Source organism: Fusarium mangiferae (assembly GCF_900044065.1).
Source record: "Fusarium mangiferae strain MRC7560 genome assembly, contig: FMAN_scaffold005, whole genome shotgun sequence".
Taxonomy (NCBI): domain Eukaryota; kingdom Fungi; phylum Ascomycota; class Sordariomycetes; order Hypocreales; family Nectriaceae; genus Fusarium; species Fusarium mangiferae.
In genome coordinates this window covers 1,191,985-1,207,140 of record NW_024573925.1, presented here as the reverse complement: position 1 = coordinate 1,207,140, position 15,156 = coordinate 1,191,985, and the positions used below count along the sequence as shown (strand labels likewise).

General features: G+C 48.9%; 6 protein-coding genes across 6 annotated transcripts; 3 read left to right on the top strand and 3 right to left on the bottom strand.

Annotated features, from left to right (window-relative positions):
- Positions 1-1,806: 1,806 nt before the first annotated feature.
- Positions 1,807-3,992, bottom strand: FMAN_07346 (uncharacterized protein; the record flags this gene model as incomplete). The annotated part of the gene is made up of 4 exons (XM_041830957.1): positions 1,807-2,323; positions 2,378-2,699; positions 2,886-3,513; positions 3,669-3,992. The coding sequence occupies 4 exons, from the start codon at positions 3,990-3,992 to the stop codon at positions 1,807-1,809; spliced, it is 1,791 nt and encodes a 596-aa protein (XP_041681568.1).
- A 1,029-nt stretch (positions 3,993-5,021) lies between these two features.
- Positions 5,022-6,354, bottom strand: FMAN_07345 (uncharacterized protein; the record flags this gene model as incomplete). Its single annotated transcript, XM_041830956.1, has 2 exons — positions 5,022-5,335; positions 5,406-6,354. 2 exons carry the CDS (start codon positions 6,352-6,354, stop codon positions 5,022-5,024), a joined length of 1,263 nt encoding a protein of 420 aa, XP_041681567.1.
- A 434-nt stretch (positions 6,355-6,788) lies between these two features.
- FMAN_07344 (putative PHO85-cyclin-dependent protein kinase) lies at positions 6,789-7,520 on the bottom strand (the record flags this gene model as incomplete). Its single annotated transcript, XM_041830955.1, has 1 exon — positions 6,789-7,520. One exon carries the CDS (start codon positions 7,518-7,520, stop codon positions 6,789-6,791), a length of 732 nt encoding a protein of 243 aa, XP_041681566.1.
- A 2,006-nt stretch (positions 7,521-9,526) lies between these two features.
- Positions 9,527-10,108, top strand: FMAN_07343 (uncharacterized protein; the record flags this gene model as incomplete). Its single annotated transcript, XM_041830954.1, has 1 exon — positions 9,527-10,108. One exon carries the CDS (start codon positions 9,527-9,529, stop codon positions 10,106-10,108), a length of 582 nt encoding a protein of 193 aa, XP_041681565.1.
- Positions 10,109-10,952: 844 nt separating this feature from the next.
- On the top strand, positions 10,953-12,261 carry FMAN_07342 (uncharacterized protein; the record flags this gene model as incomplete). Its single annotated transcript, XM_041830951.1, has 2 exons — positions 10,953-11,856; positions 11,933-12,261. 2 exons carry the CDS (start codon positions 10,953-10,955, stop codon positions 12,259-12,261), a joined length of 1,233 nt encoding a protein of 410 aa, XP_041681564.1.
- A 911-nt stretch (positions 12,262-13,172) lies between these two features.
- On the top strand, positions 13,173-14,573 carry FMAN_07341 (uncharacterized protein; the record flags this gene model as incomplete). Its single annotated transcript, XM_041830950.1, has 5 exons — positions 13,173-13,555; positions 13,607-13,832; positions 13,877-13,936; positions 13,984-14,271; positions 14,322-14,573. 5 exons carry the CDS (start codon positions 13,173-13,175, stop codon positions 14,571-14,573), a joined length of 1,209 nt encoding a protein of 402 aa, XP_041681563.1.
- Positions 14,574-15,156: the final 583 nt, after the last annotated feature.

Genomic DNA, 15,156 nt, shown 5'->3' with positions numbered 1-15,156 from the left:
AAACACACCAAAAATCGGGCCCAACGGGTGTCCCACCCTTTTGTGACTGTCCCGGACTTTTGTGCCCAACTAAGCTTGCTTAGTGGCCCCCCTCCGGCTCGAGCCAACGGGTAACGCCATTCTTCCCCCGCTGTGGGAATGTAGGCATGATGTCACACCCGCAACCCCGCTTCTAACATGACATTTATGACTATATCAGCTCTGGCTCAAAGTTGATACGCTCAATTTGACCAGTAGCACTGCAGGAACACACCGTGATTGCCTCAGTCTAGCAATCAAAACCTCACTTGATAGCCAGACCTGAATCATGGTTTTTTCGAGTGGTATAGCGTTGCCCCTTCTCCCTTCTCTAGAGTAGTATCAGAGCCTTTAGACGCAAAATCAGCTTCTATCGGCGGTTGTGTTGCGGATGGTCCTCTTGCAGTCGCACGAATCCTTGAGCTTGCCCGTTGCCCTCTAATCAGGTAGAATCTTGCTTAACCTGGTATCACGAAATGACCGACGAGCGGTGGCTAGGTCTTCCTCGTTGGAGCCGATCCGGACGTATGTGTAGCATTCGTACAAGCGAGTCTGACACTCCCAACTCGGATGATCACCAGCTTGCATTGCTGAAGAGAGATAACCATATAACAGTGCCATCACAAGATTAGTTCTGCAAACAAACGCAAAACTCAGACTTATCGGGCATAAATGCTCCTTGAGTTCTATGTCTGTGCCAAGATGGGTTGAGCTCGTTTCGAGAAAAAGAGCTGGTTTGGCTTGAGGGAGAATAACAGCAGGCAAAGCCAACTTGTAAGCATGGATTCGTCTTTCTTCAATGGCCACTGTAAGCGTATCGATCACCGAGTGCCAGGTTTGGGGACATTGTGGCAGCGTTGGGCAATTGGAGCAGGATATTGAGGTCAACAGGTGGGCGGGAGAGGAAATGGAGGTGATGGGAAAGGGACCAAGAAGCAGTCAAATCCAAGTCGGGGGGAGTGCTACTCTTATACTCGATTCTCTTATCCCACTATCTTCTCATGGCCCTGGTGTCGTGACCTGCGCCTTGAGATATGAGTGGCTGATGTACCAACTCAATGAGCTAGGCCCCTCACGCATTTCGTCGCCCTCCCTTGTTGCGACTTCCCAGGAAGTCGTGCTACAGACTGGGTTAACCCCGTGGCCTCTTCTCAACTCGTCTTGATCATGGCTGCGCAGCCCGTGAGAAGCCAATCAACTCTTCTATGATCAACCATACGGCCTCTTCTCGACCTGCCTCGGCCATGGCTGTAGGAAACTAATCAGCTTTTTCACGCCTAGTCTCCTACGGAGACTTGGAGGTTGCACCGCAGGCGTGTCCTGGACGCAAAAGTTCCCAAGCCCCTTTCTTAACGCCACGAGATCCACGAACCCTGTCCCGATCAAGGTCAGTGGTAACTGTATGGACCATCCTGGATTGTATGAGAGGCCGGCAAATTGTCTTATGAAATTCCTCTCCGTAGGTGTTAGGAGTCCAGGAAGTAACGTTGATAAAACCCTCAAGGCTGCCAGATGAAGAAAGGAGTGAACAGGCTTTCATATGCGTATGATCTCGTCACAAAATTGGTCATGTCGTCTCTACACACGCTACCGGACTGGAGGATGAATTGAGAGCTGTGTTTTATTGAGCAACTTGGATTTCGATAAATAAACAGTCAGACTACTTTGATCGAACTAAAAAAGGTAAGCTCTACCTTCGGTACCTTGAAAAACACGATGATATCGAAAGAGAGTTGATCCATCTTAGAGCCCCACAGACCTTTGCCATTGTCAAAATTTTCGCTCAAATTACTGTTTTGCCTCGTCTCCTTCATCCACGTCAACAAAGTCAAACTCATTTCGGTCGTCACGAGAGCTTTGATCGTCCGTGCTGCCAATCAATGTTTCATCAGGCATGACGTTGGTAGTGGCAGTAGTGGATGGTGATCTAGACCCAAAAGACTGAAGTGAGGCAGCATGTGGACATTCTCGGAGCAGCAAGGAATGTAGAGCAACTTTGTAGCCAGTGTCCGTGACTGAAGAGTCGTCTAGTATGTAGCGACCACTTTCTGCGAGGAGCATTCCTGTCAGAAGTGCAATCTTTACCAGCGTGTCACGCGAACATTCAGGAACAGATATCCTAGCAGCCTGACCTAATAGCAGGAGAACTGTTTTGTCGTCCAAACCGCGCTCAAGTTGGTGACTAATATGAAGTCTCGTGAAGTTGTGACCATTTCGAGTCTTGACTCTCAGCCGTAAGTCCTCAAAGTCTGCTAGGAGGTCATGTCGGCAGGCGCTGTATGGTCGAAAGGTTCCAGCTAGGCGTCTGCGGAAGAGTTTTAGAAAGTTTAACAGTCCTTTTTGCATAAAGGCTTCGTACAAGGCCGTAAAGTCGTATGGAGCCTGAGATGAGCCTCCGTGAAGGGCAACATATAAAATGAGGATTTTGTGATATATTTGAGGGTGACCTGCGATATGCTGTAGCGTATCGACACTAGCGAAAGGCGTATCATGTTGGGAACTGATGTAATGGTCCTCGCTTGGCCTATTGGAGGCATCTTTCGACGAAAGGTCCAGGTTGGTAACCTCTCCCTCTAATTGGCACACACCCTCATCTTCTTCCTTTGTTTCTGAATCTCCAGAGTCAGAATGGTAGAAGGTACCAGTCAGGCACAAGTAAAACTCGTCGAGTAGTACAGATACTCTTCGGGGGGTAGATTGCGCTCGCCATATCCGTCGCTATTCCGGTCAGATACCATAAACCAGCTTCGTTTCTGGGAACCCGGTTTGTTAGACCAAGGTAGAAGCCAACAACGATAGCAAACTGTTTATAGGCTATGCTCTGCAAATTGATCCAATCAAGGTCGCCTGGAACAGATGGCGCAGACATGCCAAAACTTCTCGAGGTTTCTTTGGGGAGGTTGGCACATGGTCCACGGTTCGAAGCGGTCCGTGAGTGTTATTATAGAGTTCGATCATCTCTGTAATGTACACATTGAGCATCTTAGGATCGTTTGATAGACGTTTGGCTTGTCCAAACTTCTCGAAGATCGCTTGACAAAGGAACAGAAGGAGTTCAAGAAGGGATTGCATTTCGCTCAGATCAATTAGAACGGGAAGCTTCACTTCTGTGTGAAGCCGCTTGTAGAGGCAAACCAGAAATGCAAGCTTGCCTCCATGTCCACCATCATCCATGACTATGCCATCAGCTTGGCCRCCATYRGTGTGAGATCTAATGGGGACCTCGACAATCGTACCACCCATACGAACCATATCAAACTGGCGCTTGAAACGAAGCTTGACACAATATCTTTTCTGAGATTCGGGTGAAGGATACTGTATCTTGTCTGAGGTCGCATCATCATCTGTTTCACCACCGCTTCTGAAGGGCAGTGATGCACGTTCGAGATCAACGGCAGTATTGAGCGACAAGGTGGTGCGAAGTGGTAAATCCGTACGAGGCGGCAAGGTGGGAGTTTTATGATTGCGGAGGCTCTTGTTCAAGTCCGTAACAAGCTGTGCAAGCCAAGTTGTCAGGGGTTGTTGCTCTGAGATATCATGGTGCGTGTCTGAGCAGCGAGGTAACCCAGATGGGTCGGCGCAAGCTTCCAGGCTTTGTGAGGAGACCAAGACTCAAGATCAACATCGACGCCCAAATCTTTGGCTCAGACAAAGTAACTGAGCTCGTTGGTGTGCTCAGGCTCAATGACGTCAGGATCAGTCACGACCCTGAACGGCTCCCCTTGAGCTTCACATCGACCGATGTAGGCGATCAGGTCGTTCGCAAGAGTCTCGATGTCATTGTGTTTGGGCCATACTTTTTCGTCGGCTGGCAGCTCGGAGCGCAGGTAGTCACCCAGACCTATGTGTCCTTTGAGGGCAAGCTGTTCCTCATACCACTTGAGTGACCTTTCGTGGTACGAGCAGTGAGCAGAAACATAGTTGACTGTGATAGTCTGCTTCAGACTAAGGACATTGTTGGAAAAGATGGTCATATTGGTCCGTAGGTAGAAAGAATGCTGTTGAGGCGAGTAGGGGTGTAATGCTAGTTGAAGAAAACTAGAGGAAAGACCAGAGGAAATATCAGAGGAGGGGATGGTCGATATTTGTGACAGACAAGTCGATATTATCAGTTAGAGCGCGGCCAACAGTATCCCTTGCTCAACTCGTCCTCGGAACTGATGACAAGAAGCAAGAAGCATTTTGGGTGAAATTCGAGAGAACTGCGCTAACATTGGAGTGACCAACACGCCCCTGGACAGTCGATGCCCGTGCGCAGCTTATTGCCACACCCTCCCTGCTCATGATAGAATTTGGAGGGCATGGCAAATAGACCCTGCAGCAGATCTCCTGGCAACCTCGAGTCACCCCGTTAGTTGCAACATGGATTCCGCAACAGTGTGCCAACCACTTTAAACGCCAACGTGGGTATGCTCACAGTTCATAAGCAATAAGTCTCTTTGGGCAAACATGGATAAAGAGGTTCCGACTCAAGTTCGAATGTGATGGCGAACAGGGGATGTAAAGTTTGCGAGGTGCATCAGCCTCCTACCACTGAGTTCCGTCTTTCTCGTCGTGAAGGTAGCAGATCAACAGCAAAGGGCATTGTAACCCATGCCTGGTGTCAAATTAAGGGTGCAGAGCCCATACAGGCGGACAAACAAACTCAAGCCGTAAAGTCCACAAAGACGCGCATCATTCTCAAGACTGGTTCACGGCGACAGAGATAACGGGTAGGACGTGGATAACTGAATAGGAGTTTAGGCAAGCCTTGTGATATAATGTCTACTTATGCCTTACGTTCTTCAACTGTGAAGTCTGACAATGTTCCCCTGTCTTTGTCGGTACATAGGTTGAAACAAACAGCTTCTCTATCTTCTCTGTGCTGTTCGATGACCAAGCGACCCGACGGGAGTTTCGCGACTGGATTCGTGGCTTTCGAGGAAGCCTACAGCCTTCGACATCTCCGACCAGGCCAGGGGCGCACGCAGTTCAAAATCTAACGGGTGTAGTCCTCCATCTACTCAAGTCGATAGCGCTTTGCGTCCTTTGCGCCCTGTGTACACTCTGATGCGGTCGTAAAACTGTGACAGCTCCTGTCGCTGGGTAAGAAACATCCAAATGATAAAGACCATAATGGTGAAGGGTATTGCAAACGCCCAGTATATCCAGAAGTTGCTCTGGATAACAGTTTGAGAGTCCCAGTCCAGAGACGGTACGGCGAACAAGGCTGCCAGAAACGTTCCTGGCAAGAAAGCCATAGTCATGATGGCAATTACTTTCATGCTAGAGCTATCGCGCGTGGCAGCCATCGCCAAGTTGATGCTAGTTAGAGCGTCTTCTCGAGTGATCAATTGGGATATCCATGATATTATTAGCTTGGCTTCATCATGTCTGGTGGAGTGTACATACAACAGTAGATTGATTCTCGGCCCGACCCACGATATAGTTGAAGTCAATTTCCATCACTTCCAGTCTACTTTGGATGAGCTTAAGGCTGGCCGAGACCGTTTTTGCGCTTGCTTCAGCGGAAAGAAGGCCGAGGCGTACCGAATCACTCGCCGGACGATGATTTAGGGCCAATCGTTCAAAGTCTCTAGCTGCAAGCTTCCACTGCTTGATCCGTCGAATAACCATCAGAGACTTTCGAATCAAAATACTCGTCTCGCGCGACACATCGGTAAGCTTTCGCAGTCCTTCTCGGGTTTCTAATAATTCCGTTATGGGGCGGTAGCCGGTGGCAACTTCAACAAGCCTGGCCTGATCATAACCCTGTCTCAGCAGCTTATCGAAAAATGCCACGGTCTGAGTAGCAGCCGAGAGTGGCAGGAAAAGGGGGTGTAAGAGAAGTGCGAGATTGAGCTTCATTATGTTGACCAGATCTGCAAAGGCTGAAGAGCCCCTCTTTGAGCTGATGACAAACGTGATGCCCCTGACGAACTGGCTTTCAGAGTTATAGGTCCACAAAATTTTGTACGCAGCGCATTGGAGATAGTAGCTGGTAAGAGGCCCGCTTTCGCTGCCCGTAAGACAATGGAAGCCCGTCATGTCGTTAGCAACCAGGCCAAGCCCGTAGGGATCACTGTGGAAGATTTCGAATAGTCTCTGGATGTCGCTTTGTGTGGTACGAAATGCATGGCATGAGAGAGTCGCGTCGTAGACGATTTTGACCAGTAAGAGTGATCGATCGCTCTTGTTGATGTCTTCTACCTCAGCAAGACTCGCAGAGGCTTCAACCAGCGTGACCGGCGAATGAGGATTAGTATCAGTTGTGGTGACTATATTGTAATGCAACGGGCTATTGTGAAAGACACCACTCTGGAAGGCTGACCGAGCGACTGTCCGCAAAGCCTCCATAATAAGTGAAGACGACCTAAGGTTGGGATCTGAGGGTGAGGGCCTTCGGGAGGGAATGGCGGGATATGGCCGCCGCTTCACTCTTGAGATCCAACTTTGCTTCCATTCTGCCTGACGGGAGGCGGGGTAGAGGTTGTTGAGCTGGGCTGAAGTGGGTCGTGCCTCTCATGTGACTTGCTCATGCAGGACCAAAGGCAGAACCTTGCCATACAATGACAGTGAGGGAAAAGCATCATCACCAGCGAGAACGAAATTGTTGAAAACAACAGCCATCATCATGGACCCGGAATGCGGCAATCACGTCGAGTATCGGAGGAGTTTGCTCGGCAAGCTGCGGCCAATGTGGGATATTACAGATCCTGGCGCGAAGCCTGTGGGATGGGAAGACCGATCCGTAAGCGGCACCTTCTGGGAAGGTCCAGATGTCATCGGCTTCAAGGTGCATAATTTTCCAATGAACTCACGTGTATGATAAGCCAGTGAGGTAGGTATGCACGGGCCTGTGCTTGGAGAGCCTGCTGCTGCTGCTGCGGGTGCATCAGCAGGTCGTTGAACCAAGCATGCTGAAGGGCCTCGTGGGCACTGATCCGCAACTCTGGTCGAAGCTGTAGCATCCTTTGCAACATATCTATACCAGTTGGGTCAATCGCCGGGAGGATATTTCGAAGGTCCTGAGTGGCGTACATCTGGAAGGTCGGCTTGTATTGGGGGAATTGTGTGATGCCGGGCCAGGTACGCTCTGTTGGTGTTCCCATGATGCGGAAAATGCGGACAATTTGGTCTTCGTTGGTGGTTCCGGGAAATAGAGGACGTCCGGTGAACATCTCGGCCATAATACAGCCGGCTGACCAGATGTCGATGCTCGTGTCGTATGTTCGGCTGCCGAGGAGGATGTCGGGGGCACGGTACCAAAGGGTGACGACTTCGTTGGAAAAGGTGTTGACGGGGATACCGAAGGCGCGGGCAAGACCAAAGTCACCGAGTTTCAAAAGACCCTTGCTGTTAATAAGCAGGTTCTGGGGCTTGAGATCGCGGTGAAGGACACGATTCTGGTGGCAGAAGTCGATGCCCTTGAGGAGCTGGTACATGAATGACTTGACGGCGGCAGGCTTGAGAGCGCCGCGCTCGCCATGGGTATTCATATATCTCGTGAGATCGCCGTCCATGTGTTCGATGACGAGGACGAGCTTGTTCTCGGTATGAACAACTTCATGCAGTCCGACGATATTCTCGTGCTTGAGTTCCTTCATCAAGGAGATCTCTCGGATGGCAGTCGACGGGATGCCCTCTTCAGAGTCGAGATGGATTTCCTTGAGCGCAACGAACTCTCCAGTTTGCCTGTTGCGGCCCTTGAAGACGGTTGCATAATTACCCTGGCCCAGCTTCTCGAGCTACTGGAACGAGCTGGGGTATCGCTTGCCGTGCATGGTGAGTGTCGTTTAGTCGTCGATAGTCGTAGAAGAGAACAAAAGAAAGCGAATCGTCTACTGGCATTGCTCTAGATGATGCCTGCTTGACCGACACATCAATCTGGGGATAGGTTCGGAATCACGCTGCGATCCAACACACCATCCCTCTGCCTGCTTCTGAATCCTCAGCGGCTAAGCAAATGAGGGTTGCCTCGGTGGCAATCTGGTTATCGTAATGACATATTGCTAGAACAACCGCGCTTCTTGATGATTGTCCTCGTGACGGGCCCAGAATTGATGATGCCTAGACTTAGATGCTCACCTACCACTATCACTAGTCAAGATCTTAGATTTCGTAGAGCCATCTGCATCTGCATGTTGAGGACTAAGGGTTAGAAGCAGAAGCGTATAAATTCGCGGTCTTTCTCGGTTCGTCGCAAAGAGCTCCCGATACGTGTATTTTTTGACATGAACGAGCACCCTCGATATTTATGACGGACAAAATGATGAACAAGAACCGAAAGATCAGCATCGAGCCGACGGACCTGCGATCTACTCACATAGATATACAACAGTTGCGGGACGAGTCTGGTTGTCCTAAAGGTTACCAGCAGGTATGCTTGAGTTGAGCGTATATGGTAACCTCAAGGGAAGTTGAATAACGAAGTTCTAGGATACAAATAAGTCATCGACAAAGGATTTAAAAACAGTCATCCATCTTCAGACCTTGGCCCTCTTGATGCTCGAAGAATGTGCAAAATTACTAGGAGAGTCTACTGTTCTGTTACAAGAGCACATGAAAGAAAATCGAAATGACTCACGTATAGTAACTCAACAAACATCTTCTGTGCTCGATGGAAAGCTCGGACCTATCGATACTGTGCAACCCACCACTACAGAAAGTATAGCTTTCGGTGTTGCATTGAGGGGTGTTAGTGTTGGCAGATATTGATGGCGGCAGGTGAGACACCGTCGTTGGTGATAAGCCGCATGCTTACGGTACATAGACCTGAAACTCAGCGTTTGTGTTGGCCGTTTAAGATATCGACACCTGTGTAGCAGTGACTTCGTTGGGTATGAGAGTTAGAGGGCATGCGGCTGATAGGCGCAGAGTTTATCTGTTATTTTCGCGCGCGCATAGAGATCAGCCAGGTTTTCATCTTGGAATGAACCCCTTAAATTTCTAAACTGATCTTTTTGTTGGCAACGTCATTACGCGCCGTCGTAGGGCTGACGCGCTGTCAAGCACCGGATGCATGATGGTTGCTGGACTAACTCTCAAAAATAAGACATGGGAATGTACCAGTAGATCATTCATTAGGAGTCGATACTCCGCTTGTGACCTCGTGATTATCACATTGATTTGGCCAGGAGTGCTGACGCCCAGTTGGCCGATGTACTACAGCCTGACCAGCGAGGCTCTGTTTGATGCGCGCGCTTAAATGTGAACCCACCTGCCTGACTCCGCCCACTGCCAATGATAGACGGGCTAGTTCATGACGCTTCACTGAGGATCATAGCGAAAATCGCACGACCACTAGCGAGCTTGTGTTGGAAGAACATATAAGACACGCCTTTCGCCATTGGCATATACATAGTTGCATTGTCAGCAAATTCTGATATCTTCTCCGGAAACAGCTCTCATCGCGCTCATAATGAAGGGCTGGCTCCCGTACTTGTTTCTTTTCCTTGTTCTTTTTCTTGTTATGCGGTATTTCATCCGCTACCATCAACTCCGTACAAACCGCGAGTTCTCGGCTATAATGGCCCTACAAAGCGGTCGATCGCTGAATCCTACCTTCGAGGCATGCAGGCTTTTTGGTTCCTCTTCTATCACGGAAGATTACTCTAGAGGCTTGTTTTACTATATTCTCAGCCCAGTCTACGAAGACATTCTTGATGCATTTCCCCCACCAACTGCCGATTGCATCTCTGCTTTGAGGTTTAGTCCTCGTGGTACGCAATTTCTCGGCTATTCTGCTCTTATCGTTTACCTATTAGGTACCAAGGCTGGCAGTATTTACATGCATCGGCAGCTCAGAGACACCCTAGAGACGACTCATATATATCAGCATGATATCGAGAAGTTCTTAAATTGTGTCAAGAGGCAACTCGGAGTACAGAAAGATGGTATACTTGAGTCAAAAGACCTCGGTGGCAGTATAACTACGGCCAAAGCAGAGGTGATATTCGGAGGCATTGAACCGGAGACCATTATTAAGACCCGTTTGTCTGGTGAGATCAACTTTGAGGTGGTGACGAAAAGTGTTAGTATGACTGGAGCTGGAACACTGGGCCTGTTTCGAGTAAAGACAGTATTGGGAAAGGATGCAGATCTTCACTAGAAATAGCTTCGTGAGATGTGTCACGAGGAAAAGTGCATCTGAAGAACCTGATTATTCAACATTGTAATGAAGATCAGCGCATCAATGTTGGACAATCAGCTAGGTTCTAGCTGTTATGTGTGTAAATATAAAAATTTGCAATTTCAAATGGTCTACAGCAGCCATTGACCCAATGAGCCTGCTCGTTACGAATCGACCACGTTTCTTTCTCGGCACGTCACCGAATGGCCTACCGTAAGGCAGTGGAGATCTAAGGAGATTGCGGGTGCTTCCTTGCAGTAGTCGTTGCCGCTGATAGTGCAACTAGCAAGACCAGCTCCTGCCAGGGCGCTTATTTGGGACTTAGTAGATCCAATGGCAATCGAGCTCTAAGCGACTGAGTATTCTATGCCCACCGTCTACTCAACTACTAGCCAATGGATTGGGTTGCCAAGCACATCTTCCTACACTTTCAGTAGCAAGCATAAGTTCGTTAGGCAGTGCCTACTATGTTGATGGCGAGTTTACCTGATCTCGCATCGTAGTCAGCCTAGTAAAAGCGCGATATGCAATAAAAGTGCTAATCAGGGCATTGATCGTGTGTATTCCACTAGAGTGCGGTTCGCCAAGGTAACATTTTACAAATGAGTTGAATATAGCTCCTTTCCATGCATCGCCGAAAGAAAAAAGTATCCAATTTCATCTTACAAATACCGTACCACACGCACTGGGAAGGATCAACCCTGAAGCCTCTATGTGCGCCAAGAGAAGAGACCGAAACGACAATGACGCTGCCACAAGTCTAGCACCATCCGGAGAACGCAAAAGGCGAAAACACGAGAATGGCGACAATTCTGTGTTAACGATGAAAGATCAGACGCTTCTAAATGTTCCTCGCAATGAATATTCTGTTGGCTGGATATGCGCTCTCCCAGTCGAACTGGCTGCTGCAAAGTCGATGTTGGACGCTTTACACGAGACGTTCGATCAACATATTCATGACAGTAACACATACATTTTTGGGAGCATTGGTCCGCATAACATTGCTCTGGCGTGTCTTCCTTACAAAGGAACTGGGACGAGCAATGCCGCCATAGCCGCTACCCACCTACGGCGGAGTTTTCCTTCGATAACTCTAATGTTGATGGTTGGAATTGGGGGCGGTATTCCTGGGCCGCATAACCCGCGTCTCGGCGACGTTGTGGTAGGCAGTGAGGTTATACAATACGATCTCGGTAAAAGCTTTGACGACCATTTCCAGCGTAAAGGCACTAATCAACGTCCACATTCAAACGCACGCACCGCTCTATCCAGATTCAAGGCTGGACACGATGCGCATCAGAACAACATACCAAACATCTTACGGCAGTTAGACCAGTACGCTGCACCTGATCCGACTCTGGATGTGTTGTTTTGCAACCGCTGTGAGCCCTTATCCACGAACGACTGCGAGTTCTGCGACGAGCTCAATCATGTGCAACGGGCATCGCGATCAACCGAACCTCGCATCCACTATGGAAAGATTGCATCAGGAAATCGGGTCGTAAGAAATGCGACCGAAAGGGATGAGATCGCACAGGAGCCTGATGTTCTTTGTATCGATATGGAAGCAGCAGGCGTCATGGACAGCTACCCCTGCTTGTCGATACGAGGACTTAGTGATTATGCGGATGCTCACAAGAACGATGTATGGCAAGAATACGCTGCTTGCACGGCAGCGGCGTGCGCAAAAGAGTTTCTTTCTATCATGCCACGTAGGAAAATTCCAGGTATGTAATAGCTATACTGAAGAGTCAAGCACAACATGCACAGTGAGGATTCTGGATAGAACTGATATTGAAGCAGAATCAGCCTCTGCTAGCAACACTAGTCAAAGTTCATCCCATGAGCAGCAGCGGCGAGCACCCTCAGGCCAACGAACCACGCACAAGGTGACCGCTCATGGTATGACGGTGGGAGATAATGCTCGACAGTTGGTTCTCTGTGGTGCCGGTGGAGAGGTCGATGCCAGCTATCTCACAGCTGGAGATAATTGCTGGCAGGTCATTGGATCCGAAGCGTTGATGTCAAGTATTTGTAACTCTCAGCAGCCGCAGAACATCAGATACTTAGACGATGGTGACTCAAAGACACAACTGATGGATGAATGTGTCTCAGGGCCTGGTCGCCAATGAATACATATCCAATCAATAATATGTATCTCTATCGTCGAATATCATCTACCACTCCAAGCTTTTGCCCTGTTCCGTATTTATAATTTGCTTGTCCGGCATTCTGGCGGTTGGCGGTCGGCGCACGAGTACTCAACATTTGCGCTAAGTCCTTGACTGACGATTCTCCCCAAGCCCCAATAACTTGCCATGAATCGTTTCCTGCTTGAACGGTTTGTGCGTCATATAGATGATCTTTTGTTGAAAGGAGAAGTTGTACACCAGAATCGCCAATCTTTATATCTTTAAGTTTGTGAGTAGGCCGGTTAAGGTTCTCGAGCCTATCTTGGAAATCGGGATTCGGATTATGTTCCATTGCCAAAAGTAATGAGCAGCAGCGGATGGATATAGTCGAGCTTGATGGTTTTGTAATGGAGGATTTCGTTTTTGTATGGCTTTGGGTTCAGATTCAGGATCAAGTTCGGGTTTAGGTTTGGTCTTTAATCTTATTTCGTTCTTGCCGCAAATATAGTAGTTAGACTCGGCTATTAGGTTTGCCCGTTAGCCGAAACGGTCCGAACTTCATCTAAAACACTCACCTCACCCACCTCACTAGGGTTCTATTTGTTTGCATCATCGAAGGGAATGTGGGGATGTCCTAGTACCTGTGGGAGCGGCTCGTCCCGCCTTAGCTGATGTGCTAATGCGAACGGCAGCGTTGAGGCATCAAAAGCCATTCTGAATATACATAAAGCAAAAGCTTGAGAATCATGCAACGGACTGAAGTACTGACGTCACGTGGCTAGCTGAAACGACCTCAATGCATGCAACCAATCAGCTAGTGAATTCTGTGTGTAATTTGTTCAAGGCTGGAATAACTTGTAGAGCAACGCCCCGATTCTCTTGGAAGAAAACTCTTGAATTCATCGTGTAAGATGGCCACATTGCCGGAATCACTCATTATCACTCTCGCGTCTATCATCATCGTCTTATTAACAAGCATCCTTTTTCGCCCAACTGCCAAGAAACCACATCAGCCACCGGCAACCCGCTGCCTACGAGTTGACAACATCCCTGCCGACCGCGTCGACGATTTCAACCGCGAATTGAAAGCCATCGCCGCTGCCCCAGTCTGTCGCTCTCTAGCGCCGAGAGACAAAAAGACCGTCTGCGCTACCATTTCGATTATAACATGGCTCCCTGCGAACGACTTGTCAGCCTGGTTGTATCGAAACACGAATGGTGGCCTATATAGATACACCGATACGTTTGATGGTGTTACACCGCTTTACGTGGGCCATGGTGGCGGAGAAGTCGAGTAAGCCTATTCTCATTCCCTCCATCTTCTCAGCTATACTGACTCTTCAAGCATTATTGCAGTGCCTGGTCTGGGAAGCCATGCATTCGGCTCTTGGAAATCTTCAAAGAGCGACGACATTTGGCTGCGCGACTTCCTACCAAAAGACGCACCAAATATCCGGGTGCTGCTCTATGGTTACGATACTGCGCTATCTGGCAGTCTCTCGAAGCAGTCAATTGGAGACCTAGGTGGCGCTCTGTTGGAACAAATCGTCGCCTTTCGAGCAAGAGATGGGGTGCGTGCTCTCTAACGCTGACTTACTCAGGCTGATACTCTCAGACTTCTTGTCGTCCGATCATCTTCATCGGCCACAGCCTCGGCGGCCTGGTGATTAAAGAGGTGAGATGCGCTACTGTTGATAAGAAGTAGGCGACTAACCACGGGAGGCACTTGTTCGTGCACGTAGAAGTCCCAACGACACGAGCCATGATCTTTCCAAAGCCACGTATGGGCTCCTATTCTTTGGGGTGCCCAATCTTGGTCTTCGAAATAACCAGCTGGAAACCCTTGTTCACGGCCAACCGAACCAGGCCCTAATTCACGACCTCCTCGTCGATGACGATTCAGAACCATCCAATTACTTGAAGAGGCTTGCAGATGAATTTTCTGAACGCTGCAAGGATCAATATCGGGTTGTGAGCTTTTTCGAGCGCAGACATAGTCCAACTCTCAAGGTAACGCATGTGATCGTCGACTCCCAAGATAAAGCTGACGGGTCCTGTAGCTCAATGAAGTCGGAAAGTGGTGTAAAACCGGTCCTCCCTGTTTGCTAGTGACAGAAAAGTCGGCAACTAGCATAGAATTGGTAGCTGTGGACGACGAGGACAATGTTGCTCTGGATACTGATCATTCCGGGCTCGTCAAATATGATTCAGACCATCATGCCTACTATATGATAGTTACAGAACGACTACAAAGGTTAATCAATGAAGCAGAGCGGGACGTTCCCAATAGATTTGCTAAGCATAGTATGTGAGTTTGAGCTTTTTTGCGAGCAAGGAGTAACTTTTGCGCCACCAGCCCATCAACCTGCACGAGGGATAAAGATTCGCAACATTACGGGAGGGAACAAGGTTCGACAGGTGTTTTCTCCTCAAACCGGCATGTCTATGGATATCGACACCGTCCATGCTGGAGATGAGTCTTGGCAGGCTATTGGATCCCAAGAACTGATGCAGATCCTGTTCAACCGTGGGCAGACGCAGCATATTGAGATCCTAGATAATGACTTGACGACACAGCTGAGACACAGCTGATAGACGAATGTGCCTCGAAGCCTGCTTAACACTTAATAGACAATCCACCGATGTTAGGCTTTTCTACTGTTGGGCATTATCTGTTGCCCCAAGCTTGTGTCCTGTCCCCCACATAGTCTTCACAGTTATCGATCCAGCGTTCTGGTTCCTCGCGGTTGCCACGCGCGTGCTCAATATCTGAACTAGGTCCTTAACTAATGATTCTCCTTAGATGGATATTCGATTGATAGCAGGGCTTCAGACCGAAGGCGCCCACCTAAAATCTCGCATGACGAAAGAGAGGTCAGGTAGCGATCAAATTTC